This window comes from Triticum urartu, chromosome 5A, assembly GCF_056163025.1.
Source record: "Triticum urartu cultivar PI428250 chromosome 5A, HENAU_Tu73, whole genome shotgun sequence".
NCBI classification, from domain to species: domain Eukaryota; kingdom Viridiplantae; phylum Streptophyta; class Magnoliopsida; order Poales; family Poaceae; genus Triticum; species Triticum urartu.
Genome location: NC_141877.1, coordinates 383,259,265 through 383,275,661, shown reverse-complemented (window position 1 = coordinate 383,275,661; position 16,397 = coordinate 383,259,265). Strand labels below are relative to the sequence as shown.

Genomic DNA, 16,397 nt, shown 5'->3' with positions numbered 1-16,397 from the left:
CCCAAATTTTCTTGCAGATTCGTGAACTTTTTTCAATTTCATGGACTTAAAATGCCGATTGTTTTTTTTCCGAGAATAACAACACTTATTGTAGCAAAATAGGAGAGAGAAAAGCAAACTAGCGAGCGATCGGCAGGAGCTGAGAGCATTACCACTTCATGCCCTTGCGGGCGACGCCGTGGGCGCTTGTTTCCCCAAGTGGCGCTTAAGGGCATCTCCAGCTGTTCGGCCCCTAAGGGCTTAAAATAGCGCCTCTTGGGGGCTTACTGGCGATTTTTTCGACTCGTGGGAGGCTCTAGTTCCCAACCGCCCCCCTCCCAAGTATGCCCCCAGCCGTCGAGTTCCAACTCAAATTCGCACTTGGCACAAATTCAATAAAAACTAATTTTTATCACATAGTTCATCACAGAAATCAAGACAGATCAAATAGTTCAACGAAGCAAGCACATAATTCGAACACAAATTAAACACACATCGAATTAGGGGTTGCCCTTGAGCCTCCGTAGGTGCTCCACCAGATCGAGCTGCAGTTCTTGATACACCTGTGGGTCTCGGATCTCCTGACGTATATTGAGGAAGGCAGCCCATGCTGCTGGTACCTGGTGATCAATAGTTGCAAGAGGACCCTGCCTGAAATATGTTTCAGTGTCGAACACCAGCTCTTCCTGCTCGCTCTCAATGATCATGTTGTGCCAGATGACACAACAATTCATCACTTTCCACATTTTGAGATTTCGATCAGGTCAGAGTGGGGTACCGGACAATAGCAAATCGAGATTGAAGCACACCAAATGCCCGCTCGACATCCTTCCTGCAAGCCTCCCGACACTTAGCAAAGTAGGATTTCTTGCCTCCTAGCACGGGGTTTGAGATAGTCTTCATAAATGTTGACCATCTTGGATAGATGTCATCTGCTAGGTAGTATTCCTTATTGTAGTGGCGCCCATTGACCTCGAAGTTCACCAGAGGAGCATGACCTTCAACAAGCTTGGCAAAGACATTCGAGCATTGCAGGATGTTGATGTCATTGTGAGTTCCTGGCATACCAAAGAAGGAGTGCCAAATCCAGAGGTCATGTGTAGCCATTGCCTCAAGTACCACACTAGAAAGCTCCTTTTGCGCCTTTGTACATCCCCTGCTAAGCAAATGGACAGTTTTTCCATGCCCAATGCATGCAGTCGATGCTTCCAAGCATCCCAGGAAATCCTCTTGATTCATTTTGTGCTAGGATCTGAGTAGTGTCTTCAGCATTGGGTGATTGCAAGTATTATGGTCCAAACACTTCCACAACTGCCTTGCAGAACTTGTACAAACACTCAATGGTGGTGGACTCGGTCATGCGTTCATAGTCTTCATGTATTGCACTTCTGGAGCATCCTCATAGCTATCGTGCACTTATGGAGTGAGGAGAATCCAACTGTGCTGGTACAATCCTTCTTGCAAATGAAATAGTTGTCGAACTCCCATATGGCATTCACAATCTTGAGGAAGAGCTTTCGGCTCATCCGATAACAGCGACGAAATACTCTCTTGCCATGCAGTGGAGCGTTAGTGAACTAGTCGGGTAGAGCAAGCAATAGCCCTCCATTCGATGCCTCTGCTTGCCCTTGCGGTGGTCCGGCGCCGTGCCACCTCGCTGCGGCTTTGCCTTATTTGCGAACAGGCCGTCCAGAGCGGTGAGGATCATGAGGTGCTCTTTGTCGTCAGTGTCGGCCTCGGCTTCCTCCTCCATCAGAGCCGCGAATGCCTCCTCGTCGTCGGAGTCCATCGCCGAATAGGTAAATCGCTGAACACGTCGCGAGCGTGGTGGGCGGGCAGCCGCCGGTATCCTCGCCTGCGTGGTCGGAGTCCTGAAAAGCTCGCCCAGGAGCGGGATGGAGGCTGTCTCGGTGAAACCCTCTCTTTCTGGCGGTGGAATGGCCTTTCTAGCGGCGGAGCAACGGTTGTGGGCAGGTGGGTGGCGCCGGAACCGGCATGCCGGTGAAAGGGGAAGTGGCGTTCTACTGCGCGTGAGTCGAGTCTAGGCGGGGAAAAGGCGTTTCTCGCCTGACAGTGGTGGCCCACTCGCCACTTTTCCTTTTTCCAGAGCCCCCAAGTGCCCCCCAGTGCACTGGGTTCGGCTTGGGATCGCCGAGCCAAATAATGGGCTGAACCGGCGGAATTCGGTGTCCTGGGGGCGCGACTCGGGGATTTTTTTTGCGTCGGCGGAGAAAAAGGCATCTTGAGGGGCCTGTTGGGGGTGCAGCTGGAGATGCTCTAAGGTGCCGAAGAAGAGAACTCTACGTGGATCACTAGGGTCATGTGCTTGTGTGGTCGGGCAAGGCCAATGGTGGACAAAATGTTTTTAGCTCTCGCCTGTAAATAGGGGGGCGACTATTTGCTGCCTGCTGCGAAGCAGACGCTGCCTCGCCTACAGAGCACGGTGGTGAGCCAACCCAGTAGGACGAGGGTCGTGATGTTGATGTCACTCGAATGTTTTTCTCCTTTTATTTTTATTTATAATTTACATGCATATATTTGAAAAATACACTTAAGGTATTTGAAAGAAAGTTAACATAGTATAAAAGATTGGTTAGCACGGTTTTACAAAATGTTGATAACTTAAAAGATGTTCGTGGCAATTTAAAATGTCCCCCATTTCAAAATAATGTATGCGAAGTGTATGAAATGTTTAAAAATGTTTGTGTGAGGTAAAAAAATGCACGCGACATCTTATTTGCGGAAGAAACTTCCAATGTATTCATTTCTTTGTGCGAGAAAACTTTCGACCTATCCATCAAGCCATGGTAGTACAAAGAACATAGAAATTAAAAAAAATACATCCATGTCTATATACCACCTAGTAAGGACTACAAGCACTGGAGCGAGTCGAGGGCGCGCTGCTTTCATTACGCCCCCCATTGGAGTCGAGCCAAACTTATTGTACTATACAGTCGGGAAGTGGTCGTGCTAAGACCCCACATGATCAGTGCACCAGAACAACAACTTTCATCAACGAAGAGAAGTATAGAGATCCAATCTCTAGACATACGGACAAAAACAAACAAAGACTTGATCAAAGCAAATCCATAGAAGACCAGCACGAACCGAATCCCTCGAAGACACACCTCCACACACCCTGCGATGACACTATGTGCATCATCAGAACAGGGGCACTAGGTGGGGAGAACCTTATTCATTCTTCGGACCGCCTTGTCTTCCTGAGCAGGATAAAAACCCTCAACAAACTTAGGAAAAAACTAAATATGAAGCAAGATCACTCCCACAGGTAAGGCTGGGTCCACTGTCCCTCCATGCCCCTAGGTCCACCGAAGATGAGATGGGCCGGCGATGGCACCGACGGGGGGTATAGGAACCCTAAGCTTTTTTCCCTGGGCAATGAGGCGGCAGTTGCGTCTGTTGGGGATCAATTTGTTCATAATCAATCATGACAGTATAGAGAACTCTAGATGTAACAGAAATTACAACCTGGTCCATGGACCACCTAACGACGACTACAAGTACTGGAGCGAGCCGAGGGCATTGCCGCCATCATCACCCTTCAATACAGGAGACGGATAAACAATGTTATACTCCCTATACTAAAGTTAATACGAAGTTGAATCACTTATTTTGGGACCGAGGAAGTATTAGACAATCTGAAAGTCGTTGTGTTAAGGCTTGGTACCTTCCTGACGACCATGGTGATCGTGTTTGGTGGGTGTACATTCCACCTATCTGGTAATGCCACTTTGGTCTAGCGTGGAGATCTAGCAAGCGTGAGTTTGTGAAAATCTGTTGTTAATATCATGTTTGGTACATACTTCATGTCCAGGGTGAACACCCTTATTCCGACCTTTGCTAGTCAGGCTCAGCACCGGTGGAGTTGTGTTGTTATCTTGTTGAAGAATTTTCTTCGTGACGACTGCGAAATGATGGCGTTTATCCCTTCGTGAAGGCATTGTTGCAGAATAAGTCTGCATAGGCATAAGTGTTACATTCATATCTTGTAGTGGTTTCCTCATAGTTGCTTTTGTTATGCATTTCACCTTTTGATAATATTTGCTTCAGTGCCTGACATCAGCTTTAATAAAAATGACTTCTTGCATCAACTGACGCAAAGGCAGAGGTTCCAACCTCCTTTTTGAGAAAAAATCAATGAACATTAAAGCGCTCTTAGGAGCGCAATACCTGTAGTGTAGGGTTAGAGAGTTTCAACCCAAATCACAGTCACAATGCGAGCACCAGAACTTGAAGGCTAGTGGGTTGGGGATACCACTGTCTTCTTAACCATCCAATCACATGTTGGTTCGCAAATCATATAGGATTAGTAAGGGGTGTTTGATGCCACAAGAAAACAAAAAAAATTATAAAAAGTGGTTGAAGTGAATGTTAGATTTCCCATAAAATGTAGTACAAAAGATTTAATAGAAAAATTCCTATGAAATCCAATTCTATAAATGAAGGACAAATGTAGGAAAATACCTAAGAATTTTAATCCTGAAATTCTATAGAATTTCTTTTGAATCAAAGTAGCCCTAGGTTGGCACCGAGGTGGCGCGTCATGGCCTCGGTGCGATGAAATTAGCCCATAGTGCTGAGCGCGCCTTGCGACGTCAGGTTATTAGAGAGTCTCATTGGCAACGAAGCTGAGCAGCAGATGTCACGATTGATCATTTTGGTGTCGTGTACAGGCGGTCGATAGCGAGAGGCGGAGATGAGGCCAACTCCACTGCGCGACCCCATCTTGTCCTGGTGCGTCCGTTTGGAATAAAACGGACGAATATCGCGGCCCAACGCGCGGCCTCAAACGGACAAATGTCCGGATTCCGTCCGTTTTCGACCCAACCCCGGCCCAAACTTGCGCTCAGTTTGGGATGAAACGGACGCGCGCGGACGGCCTCGACGCACGCCCTTGTCCCCCCCCCCCCCTTGGCCCACCTGTCGGGGACACTAGCAGTCCCTCCGCTCCCAACGCTTTCACCCTCTCTCCCCGACCCGCCCCGCCGCTGGCGCCGCCGCTATTCTCCGGCCGCCTCCTCACCAAGCAGCCCCCGGCCATCCATACCAAACCACGTCTCGACATGGCCGCCACCACGCCCGCGCTTTCGCCGTACTTTTGGCCTTCAATCGGAGGAGGTTTGGCCGTCGCCGTCTTTGCCGGTGGCAGAGGGGACACGACCGCCGGCGACGTACCACAGCGGCCGCGACAGATTCCGACGAGAGCTCCAGAGCGGCCAGTAGCCGGCCGGCAGCCACCCCTGCTGCGTCGAGGTGATTATCGCGGCCTCTTCGCCACCATGACCGCAAGGTGTTCGAAATTTTGCCAACAAAGGTATAGACAGTGGAGATGAGTTTTTCTTCCATCACTTCCTTTGTTCATCGGATGATGACGATCTTGTGGTGGCTGCACTGGTCGTTCACGACCATATTCAACGGCAGCTTCCTCGGTACAGGGAGTCAGTCCCTGGCCGTGCTCCCAACCTGAACCGCAACAGGGAGAGAGGCCACACCCTGCTCTATGCCGATTACTTTTCCAACACCCCGCTCTTCAAGCCGGATAAATTCTGTCGCCGTTTTCGAATGGCAAGGCATGTGTTCAATCGTATCCGAGAGGGAGTGGTTGCTCATGACTCATACTTCGAGTGCAAAACGGATGCCCTTGGCAAGCTTGGATTCTCCTCTTACCAGAAATGCACCGCGGCCATCCGCATGCTTGCATATGGAATTCCAGGCGATCTGGTGGATGAGTATGTGCGTATGAGTGAGACAACATGTCTGATGTTAATGTACAAGTTTTGCCAGGCTGTGATCGAGGTGTTTGGCCCAGAGTACTTGAGGTAGCCAATTGCAGCTAATACAGAGAGATTGTTGGCGACCAATGCAGCTAGAGACTTTCCAAGCATGCTTGGCAGCATAGATTGTATGCACTAGGAGTGAAAGAACTGTCCATTTGCTTGGCAGGGCCAGTACAAGGGGCATGTCAATGTGTGCACTGTCATATTAGAAGCGGCGGCTTCGCATGATTTTTGGATATGTCATTCTTTCTTCGGCATGACAGGTTCTCACAATGATATCAACGTGCTGCAGCGTTCTCCAGTCTTCGCAAGGCTTGCAAAAGGCCACTCCCCACCTATCAACTTTGAGATCAACGGCCACCAGTACAACAAGGGATACTATCTAGCTGATGGTATATATCCTCAGTGGTCAACTTTTGTGAAGACAATCTCGAAACCTCAAGATGAGAAGAGAAAGAGATTTGCCCAAATGCAAGAGAGTGCTAGAAAGGATGTGGCACGTGCTTCTGGTGTGCTTCAATCCCGGTGGGGTATCATTCGAAACCCTGCACTATCATGGGATGAAAGGAAGCTTTGGGAGGTGATGACTGCTTGTGTGATCATGCACAACATGATCGTTGAGGACGAGCGTGATGAGAGCATCTTCTGTTGGGGAACGTAGTAATTTCAAAATTTTCCTACGCACACGCAAGATCATGGTGATGCACAACAACGAGAGGGAAGAGTGTGATCTACGTACCCTTGTAGACCGACAGCGGAAGCGTTAGCACAACGCGGTTGATGTAGTCGTACGTCTTCACGGCCCGACCGATCAAGCACCGAAACTACGGCACCTCCGAGTTTTAGCACACGTTCAGCTCGATGACGATCCCCGGACTCTGATCCAGCAAAGTGTCGGGGAAGAGTTCCGTCAGCACGACGGCGTGGTGACAATCTTGATGTACTATCGTCGCAGGGCTTCGCCTAAGCACCGCTACAATATTATCGAGGATTATGGTGGAAGGGGGCACCGCACACGGCTAAGAATATGATCACGTGGATCAACTTGTGTGTCTAGGGGTGCCCCCTGCCCCTGTATATAAAGGATCAAGGGGAGGAGGCCGGCCGGCCCCTATGGCGCGCCAAGGAGGAGTCCTCCTCCTAGTAGGAGTAGGACTCCTACTAGGAGGGGGAAAGAAGTGGGGAGGGAGAAGGAAAGGGGGGCGCCGCCCCCCCTCTCCTAGTCCAATTCGGACCAGGTGGGAGGAGGCGCGCGGCCCACCTTTGGCTGCCCCTCTCTCTCTCCACTAAGGCCCATATGGCCCATTACTTCTCTGGGGGGGGGGGTTCCGGTAACCGTCCGGCTCTCCGGTTTTCTCTGAAATCACCCGGAACACTTCCGGTGTCCGAATATAGCCGTCCAATATATCAATCTTTATGTCTCGACCATTTGGAGACTCCTCGTCATGTCCGTGATCACATCCGGGACTTCTAACTAACTTCGGTACATCAAAACTCATAAACTCATAATATAACTGTCATCGAAACCTTAAGCGTGCGGACCCTACGGGTTCGAGAACAATGTAGACATGATCGAGACACGTCTCCGGTCAATAACCAATAGCGGAACCTGGATGCTCATATTGGCTCCTACATATTCTACGAAGATCTTTATCGGTCAGACCGCATAACAACATACGTTGTTCCCTTTGTCATCGGTATGTTACTTGCCCGAGATTCGATCGTCGGTATCTCAATACCTAGTTCAATCTCGTTACCGGCAAGTCTCTTTACTCGTTCCGTAATACATCATCTCACGACTAACTCATTAGTTGCAATGCTTGCAAGGCTTATGTGATGTGCATTACCGAGAGGGCCCAGAGATACCTCTCCGACAATCGGAGTGACAAATCCTAATCTCGAAATACGCCAACCCAACATGTACCTTTGGAGACACCTGTAGAGTACCTTTATAATCACCCATTTACGTTGTGACGTTTGGTAGCACACAAAGTGTTCCTCCGGCAAACGGGAGTTGCATAATCTCATAGTCACAGGAACATGTATAAGTTATGAAGAAAGCAATAGCAACATACTAAACGATCGGGTGCTAAGCTAATGGAATGGGTCATGTCAATCAGATCATTCACCTAATGATGTGATCCCGTTAATCAAATAACAACTCTTTGTTCATGGTTAGGAAACATAACCATCTTTGATTAACGAGCTAGTCAAGTAGAGGCATACTAGTGACACTCCGTTTGTCTATGTATTCACACATGTATTATGTTTCCGGTTAATACAATTCTAGCATGAATAATAAACATTTATCATGATATAAGGAAATAAATAATAACTTTATTATTGTCTCTAGGGCATATTTCCTTCATCTTCGACCAAGGATTTGATTATCAAGGTGAAAATATTGAGCCCCTGCACCAAGACCCGGCCACATTTAAACAATTTGTGCAATTCCACCATGAGATGCGTGATTGGCACAGTCATTTGAATCTTCAAAATGACTTGGTTGAGCACGTGTGTGATCACATTGGCAACCAATAGACGTATTGGTTCATTTTATGTTCGGTCAAGACAATTTTGATTTGGTTGTAAAACTTTTTTTATTAAGGACAATTTCAATCGGGTTGTAAAACTATTTTAATTTTCAGACGAATATTTGGACGTGCAAATTAGTTTTGATGAGAATATGGGCATTTTTGGCCATGACGGACAGGATGGGGCAAATGGATGCGGCCGCGCGCTGGGCGCACGGCCACCACATCCCATGACACGCCCGGACACGACCCCAAATCCCTACCCAAACGGACAGAATCCGGACAAAACAGACATCCGTTTGGGGTCGCGCGGTGGAGTTGGCCTGATAGGCTTAGCATTGCATTCCCCCCACGTCATCTCTATGGCGATGCGGGCGGGACCCAAAAAAGCGCTGCCGACCGTCCCCTCTTTCTCCACCTTCCTCGCCGTTGCTGGGCTAAGCCCGAGGTGGACGGCCACGGTGGGGTTCCAGTCCCTTCCTCGCGGTGGAAGCATCCGGTGGGGGAGGCTCGGCCCCTCTGCTGCGCGGCGTGGCGGCCAACGTCGTCGTCGATGGTTCTTCTCTAGCGACAGGTCAAGGCGGGGTGGCAGCCCCCTTCTCCTTCCCGTGCGGGCTCTCTGGGTGGGGGCTCAGCTCAGAGATCGCGGCTCTCCAGATCACGACGCTGGCCAGATCGGGTTCGTGCACGTTCGTTGGACGACTGGCTCAGCCGGGGCAGTGTTCTCCGATGAGGGTGCTGCATGGAGCCGTGTGGAGATGATGTGCGGCGACTCCGTGGCAGTGCGTCAAGGCGGGCGCCAGATCTACCCGTTTGACTAGTTTTGGCTCGCCTTTTGCAGACGGTGAGGATGGAGGTGGCCTGGCATGGTTGGTGTGCTTGCTGCACTAGGGGTGTCTGGGCCAGTGGCGACGCCTACGTGTGGTTAGTGGTCGCGCTGCTCAGGGCGAAGGCCCTGGCCGGTGACGTCCGACAGCGGCCGACGGCGCCCGTGGGGGTCACTATACTTCTTGGAGGCGCTGTCTGGGAGCTCAATGCTTCCTCAACTCCTGGGCAAGATCTCCAGGCAAAAGTCTAGTTCCGTTGGATTGGGCGGCGGCATCATTTCCATCGCCACGATCCCTCTTTAGGGCGCCGTCTTGAAGATCATGGTCCTATTGGTGCTGCTTGGCTGGACGTGCATGGCGTCACGGTCGGCAGGTGTCTGATTGACGGTGTGGGAGGTTGGCGTTGTGAATTGTGTGGCGACGATGATGATGGCGAGATGTGCTGGGTCGTGGCATGCCTTCGTCGTCAATAGTCGGCTGGTTCATGAACGTGTAGTCGGAGTTGCGGTGTTGCGGGGCTACGCGGCGACAACGATGCCAGGCGATTGGCAATCCGGACTCTGTTGGTGCCAGGCGTGCTCCTTATCTCCTATGAGGCTCATCATCAAAGTGAAAGCTACCTGATCCTTGTCGTCGCCGGCCGATTGTTTGAATTTGGCCGACAGGGTTCTGTGCTTCGTTCGTTCGGAAGGGTCTTGAAGGGTCGTTGGCGTCGAAGTCAGAGTCGCTTGCTTGAGGAGAGGTGATGACGATGACATTGTGGGCAATCTTCACGGCGTCTTTTCCTCTGCAGTGTGTTTGGGTCATATGTGGGTGCCATGTCGATCAAAATGCCCTCTTTTATGGGCGTGTTGTAACGGTTTTCCGTTAATCAATCGGGCAACTCTATTTTTTCCTTTCAAAAATCGAGATTCTGAGGGGCCGAGTTTCAAAAAAAAAGAGGCGGAGATGGACGGTCAGATGAAGACTCGCCGGGGATGCTGTCTTCAGATGGAGGCATGTGCCATGCAGCATCCGCGGGAAGTATATTAAAAAAAGGGATAAGTATATTTTTCATCCTCGAACTCTTCCCAGAGTTTAGAAATCGTCCCTCAACTCAAAACCAGATAGTTTTTGTCCTTCAACTATCAAAACCGGATAGTTTTCGTCCCTCACACCGCTTCGAGCGGTTTTCATCCACATGAACAGTAAACCGATGAACAGTAATTTTTTTTAAAAAGCAAAAAAATCTAAAAAATTGTGGGATCAAAGTTCCTCGGGTGTGCAAGGTGCATGAATTTTTTTGTGCTATTTAGACATTCCAGGAGCCCGTGACAAAGGAAAAACCATAAATATGTACGTCAATGAACAGTAAATTCGAAAAAATAGAGAACAAATTCAAAAATATATGAAAATTGTTGACATACAAGATGCTTGGGTGCTCAATGTGCCTGCAAAATTTCATGGTGTTTGGACATTGTGGGAGCTCGTGGCAAAAAAAACAAAAATTGGCTGGGAAAGAAACTTTGAAAAAGTGCACTATTTTGTTTATTTTTGCTAGAGCTACTCCCATGTCATTTCAGCACAAAAATATGCAAGCACCTTGCACACCCAAGCATCTTTGATGCAAAAAAAATTCATATTTTTTTGCTATTTATTTAATTTACTTTTCACCGACGTACATGTTTACAATTTTTTTCTTTGTCATGAGCACCTGGAATGTTCATACAATATGAAAATTTGTACGCACACGACGAATTTTGATCCCACAAATTTTCAGGGTTTTTTTTGATATTTTTTTCGAATTTACTGTTTGTTGGTTTATGTTCATGACAGACGAAAACCGCCTGAAGTGGCGTGAAGGACGAAAACTATCCGGTTTCGATAGTTGAGGGACGAAAACTATCCGGTTTCGATAGTTGAGGGACGAAAACTATCCGATTTCGATAGTTGAGGGACGAAAACTATCCGGTTTTGAATTTAGGGATGATTTTTAAACTCTCGGAAGAGTTCGAGGACGAAAAATATACTTATCCCTAAAAAAAATTGCAGCAAGCACGGTACGATCCAGTGACGGACGAAAAAACGGCGTTGCCGGGAATCGAACCCGGGTCACCCGCGTGACAGGCGGGAATACTTACCACTATACTACAACGAGTTCAATGTTTTACTGAATTTTCTTGCTTATATAATTCCTCCCATCTATCTTGACGCGCCAGCACGATATATGGTCGCACACAGTCGGGAGCACCTCGATATCGATCGGCAAGAGGCCTCATATAACGTGTGCCCCTCAAGCATCACCGACTTGTATGTATACATGTTTGGTGCTGATTGCGGTCAAATCAAGTAACAGTCATTGATCCACCATGTGATGATCTTTGCACCCCTGCACGGCTACATGCATCGTGCTGCCTGCCTGCCCGCCCGCCCATCTACAAAACCTGGAACTCCGGGTACGACTTTGTCCTATCATTTCGAACACATATTTCATCCCTGTCTATAGATGGTTTATAAACAGTAGCCAACATCATAACATGTGAAACCGGTACTAATCAAAACCCGCTCTGATTTGCACTGCAGAATACAGTTATTTTCTATCAAAAAGCTCACACCCGCTCCGTTTTAATGACAGTAGGCAATTACCCGTCCCCCGCGTCCCTCTCTGAGATGACACGGAGGAACCCTAGCCGCCCCGCCGCCAGTCTTCCTCCACCCTCCCTTCCCCCTCGCCGCCGTCGAGAGCCACCGCTTGGCAAAGCCCAGGCAATGCCGACGGCGGCTGGGCTTCTCCCTGGCGTGGCTTTCCTTCTTCCTCGCGACGGCTTAGTCACTCCTAGTCAGGGACGAATCCAAGGGGGGACGAGGGGGGGGCAAGACCCCCCCTAACGATCTTGTCCGCCTTAATAGCGATTAGGAAAGTTCGTAATTAGGCAGCATTTTGACGTAATTAGGCAGTGTTTTGACTCAATTCGCCCCTCTGTCCGGCTGTCCTGTGTAACCCACGTGAAACCTCCCTAGGGCCTAGCCCATGTACATTACATAGCAGACCAAAACCAACCAAAAAGAAGGCCCACCATCGAGAAAAGGGGCCAGGGTCCATTGGTACAGGGACTTGGCTGCAGCCTGCAGCAGCATGCCACAACCGCTACGATTCTCTGCTGCTACGATCATCAAGATTTTAGTGCCGCCACTGCCTCGTGCGATCTTCATATCTGTCCTGCGATCGAGTCTCCACCCATTTCCTGCCATAGCATCGCCTGCCGCCGCGGCCGGCGAGGCTGTCCGTGAAGGAGAGGAGCACAACAAATGCGCCCCAGCGGCCCAGCCTTCTTCCAGCGAAAATCAGAAGGGGACTGATCAAGATCCACAATTGCTGCACGGTTAGTCTCTTCATCAGGCGGCAAAAAAAAAGTGTCTTCATGTCTTGATCTTTAATCTCTTCAAACTTGTGTGGTTGTGCCATTAAAAATCTAAAAACATCAGATATCAATTACAGAATATTGGCTGACCTTATTCAATTATACTCGTGTATAGACATGAAGATGAAGAGAACAATGGAATCCAACTGTCCAAGCCTAGAGATCCTAATCGATCATTCATCTTAACCATTAATGGGTTTGGATTAGGATCTAGGAGAAGAACCAACATCATGATTTTTTTTGTTGGTCAATATGATTGATAACTAAATGATCGACATGAGAATAAAAGTTGGAATCCATTCTGACATAGTACCGCCTGCCACATTATTATTTATGCAATATAACTAATTTAGATACTATTCTTTGTAGTGTTTAGTTGTTTACACTAACGAGAACGACGCCAGGCTTATCGTTTTTTGCACACTTTAAACTTCTTATGGTTCGGTCGGTGCTCATCAGCCAATAAGAGCTCAAGTCTGAAACTCGCCTCCCTATACCAAATTTCTGGCTCCGTCCCTGCTCCTAGTGGGCTTGGTGGTGCGACACTTCGAAGGTCTGGCGGCGGCTCGCTTTGCGGCAGGTTGGAGGGCCTGTCCCCGTCTGGTGGTGCCGCCTAGACAGCCGCTGCGGCCTAGGGCTCTTGACCCCAGATTGGATCTAGTGGTGCTCGGGCCTGACCGTGGCTGCCTGTCAGGCATGGTGACGGCGAGTCTCGCGGCCTCTGGGCATCATGGAGGTGCCGGCGGCGGCATGTGCTCAGCCTGGTGGTGGCGGCGGCTGTGCACGGAAGTTGGATTCCTTTGAATAGATCTGGGCGAAAACTTGCTTTCGTCTACTGCCAAGGCCGACGGTGGCGGCGCTATCTGCATTGTTCCCTTCTTGAAGGTATCGCCGGGGAGACGTTCAAGGCCACTCTCTGCTACCTCCGGAGAAAACCCTAGATCGGATGATCGGATGACGGCGGCACTCTGGTGTCGTTCCCCCCTTGGGGGTGTCATTATTGGAGGTACACACGTGATCGAGGGACCAGAGGACGGATTCTTTGGTGGAGCGGTGCGTCATCTCACTCATCGATGGCGGCGGATCTCGGCGGCATGGCGATGTGGTGACTCGGCGCCCGATGCGCGGAGATGGACTCGCGCAGGAGGGTGACGCGGTCTGGCGTCGTGGTGGCGTCGACGGCAGCTAGACCATGCAGGTGGCAGGTGGATTGGTGGCAGGTGGCTGCGGCGGCCTCATACCCGGCAGGCGTCCTGATTGAGGAGTGCGCAGGACCGGTGGGTGCCCCATACCCGGTAGGCGTCTTGGATGAGACCTCAAGTCTTAGATGTTAGGTTTGGCTACGAGATCTGTTTGGTATTAGGCCCAGACTATTAGCATCCCTTCATCAATTGGATAGGAGTAGCGACAGATGTTGCCTAGACGGTGGCTTTAGCCTTACTATTGTATTACTTTATAAGGTCTTGTGTGAACAATTAATAAAGTGACTGCATGCATCGTCCAGATGTAGAGGCCAGAGGTCATTCTTTTTTTTGAAAAAAATCGTTTTGGACCAGCTTGAGAACAACTAATAAGATCAATTTTCTTTGGAGTGGATGCGGAACGAATCTTGAGAATTCGATTGCCAGGACAACTACCGAAGGACTTTGTGGCGTGGCATGCTACAAAATGCTACAGTTTCATCGTGAGGCCGGCATACGACATAGAATGGGAGCACCAGTTTGGAGCTAGGCCAAGGAAAAATCTGAGTGAAACGTAAAGTGAGAATCCGGTTTGGGATATACTATGAAAGCTGCACATTCCGAGTAAGATCAAAAAATTTGTATGGCGAGCTCTACACGGCATAATTCCAGTAGTGGGAATTCTGAGGAATAGACAATTCAAGATCTCGCCTCCATGTCCTATTTGCCACCAAGGGCAGAAGATATTCTACATCTAGCCTTTACATGTGAGCGTGCAAAGCAAGTTTAGAAATCCTTGGGATTAAATGACATAATATCGAGGGCTCTTAACACTGACCGTTCGGGTTCTGTGGCGCTGGAGGAACTTTTGAGATACCCAGTTAAGAAATCACCTGTTCTCAGTCAGTTGGGGATGCAGGAAACGATTGCGGTGGCGGTCTGGTATATCTGATGGGAGCATCGTGAGGTAGTTAAAGGAGAAAAACTAAATCGGCACCAAGTACAACTTTTGCCACTCAGGCGATCTCTTTGAATCATGCTATCCGAGCGCCGAAACATATTGCTAGTGAGCGTTGGCAGAGACCAGCATCAGGTACATATAAACTTAACACATATGCGTCTTTTTTCGAGGATGGCAGTGGTGCGGCAACAACGATTCTTCGTAATTCCAGGGGAGAAGCTGTGGCCGGGATTTCAAAATTGATCGACAACAAAATTAGTCCGCAAGCGGCCCAAGCAATTGCACCGCGGAATGGAGTAAAACCGGTGGACATATTGGGCTGCCTTAATGTACTGGTAGAGTCTGATTGCCTTGAGTTAGTGCAAGCATGCAATGGAGATACTGAAATCTAGAGCCTCACTCGGCGATCCTAGCTGATTGCTTTCTGCTAGCGCATAACATTTGGGGATCAACTTCAAACACCATCCAAGTCAATGGAGTAGCCCATTTTCTTGCTAGGAGATGTTATGATTCTAAAATTTGTGAGGATTGGGTAGATGTAACGCCTGTTTTTCCTTCACCTATTGTACTCCATGATGTTATTTTATTTTTCTTGTTATATGATTCTATTGGAAACGTAGCATGCAATTTCAAAAAAAATCCTACGATCACGCAAGATCTATCTAGGAGATGCATAACAATGAGAAGAGGAGAGTGTGTCCACGTACCCTCGTAGACCGAAAGCGGAAGCGTTAGGTTAACGCGGTTAATGTAGTCGAACGTCTTCACGATCCAACCGATCTAGTACCAAACGTACGACACCTCTGAGTTCAGCACACGTTCATCTCGATGACGTCCCTCGAACTCTTGATCCAGCAGAGGACCGAGGGAGAGTTCCGTCAGCATGACGGCATGGTGACGGTGATGGTGATGTGATCCGCGCAAGGCTTCGCCTAAACACTACGACGCTATGACCGGAGGAGTAAACTGTGGAGGGGACACCGCACACGGCTAAGAGAACAATTGATGTGCTATGGGGTGCCCCTGCCCCCGTATATAAAGGAGGGGAGGAGGAGGCCGACCACCAAGGGGCGCGCCATGGGGGGGAGTCCTACTAGGACTCCACTCATAGTAGGATTCGGCCCCCCTTTTCCTTTCTCATCGGAGGGGAAAAGGAAGTAGAGGGAGAGGGAGAGGGAAAGGGCCCCCTCCCCTAGTCCAATTCGGACTCCCATGGGGGGGGGGGGGGCACCCCTTGCGGGCTCCCCTCTCTCTCCACTAAGGCCAATGTAGGCCCAATACTTCCTCGGGGGGTTCCGGTAACCCTTCGGTACTCCGAAATATACCCGAACCTTCCCGAAACCATTCCGATGTTCGAATATCATCGTTCAATATATCAATCTTTACCTCTCGATCATTTCGAGACTGCTTGTCATGTTCGTGATCTCATCCAGGACTCCGAACAAACTTCGGTCACCAAAACACATAACTCATAATACAAATCGTCATCGAACGTTAAGCGTGCAGACCCTACGGGTACGAGAACTATATAGACATGACCGAGACACATCTCCGGTCAATAACCAATAGAGAAACCTGGATGCTCATATTGGTTCCTACATATTCTACGAAGATATTTATCAGTCAAACCGCAATAACAACATACGTTATTCCCTTTGTCATCGGTATGTTACTTGCCCGAGATTCGATCATCGGTATCCTCATACCTAGTTCAAT

At 49.1% G+C, this 16,397-nt stretch overlaps 1 protein-coding gene across 1 annotated transcript; it reads right to left on the bottom strand.

The window, feature by feature from the left end:
- Positions 1 to 738: 738 nt before the first annotated feature.
- LOC147971482 (uncharacterized) lies at positions 739 to 1,768 on the bottom strand. The gene is made up of 2 exons (XM_087523990.1): positions 1,606 to 1,768; positions 739 to 1,037 (listed from the first exon to the last, which is right to left on the bottom strand). Exons 1-2 carry the CDS (start codon positions 1,766 to 1,768, stop codon positions 739 to 741), a joined length of 462 nt encoding a protein of 153 aa, XP_087380116.1.
- Between the last annotated feature and the right edge of the window lie 14,629 nt (positions 1,769 to 16,397).

Bases quoted from the DNA above. Each gene is read 5' to 3' on its own strand.
- LOC147971482 (XM_087523990.1), bottom strand. From the start codon at position 1,768: ATGGACTCCGACGACGAGGAGGCATTCGCGGCTCTGATGGAGGAGGAA. The intron at 1,038-1,605 runs GCAAGCAGAGGC...TTGGTATGCCAG, and splicing joins GGCGCCGGACCACCGCAAGG to GAACTCACAATGACATCAAC.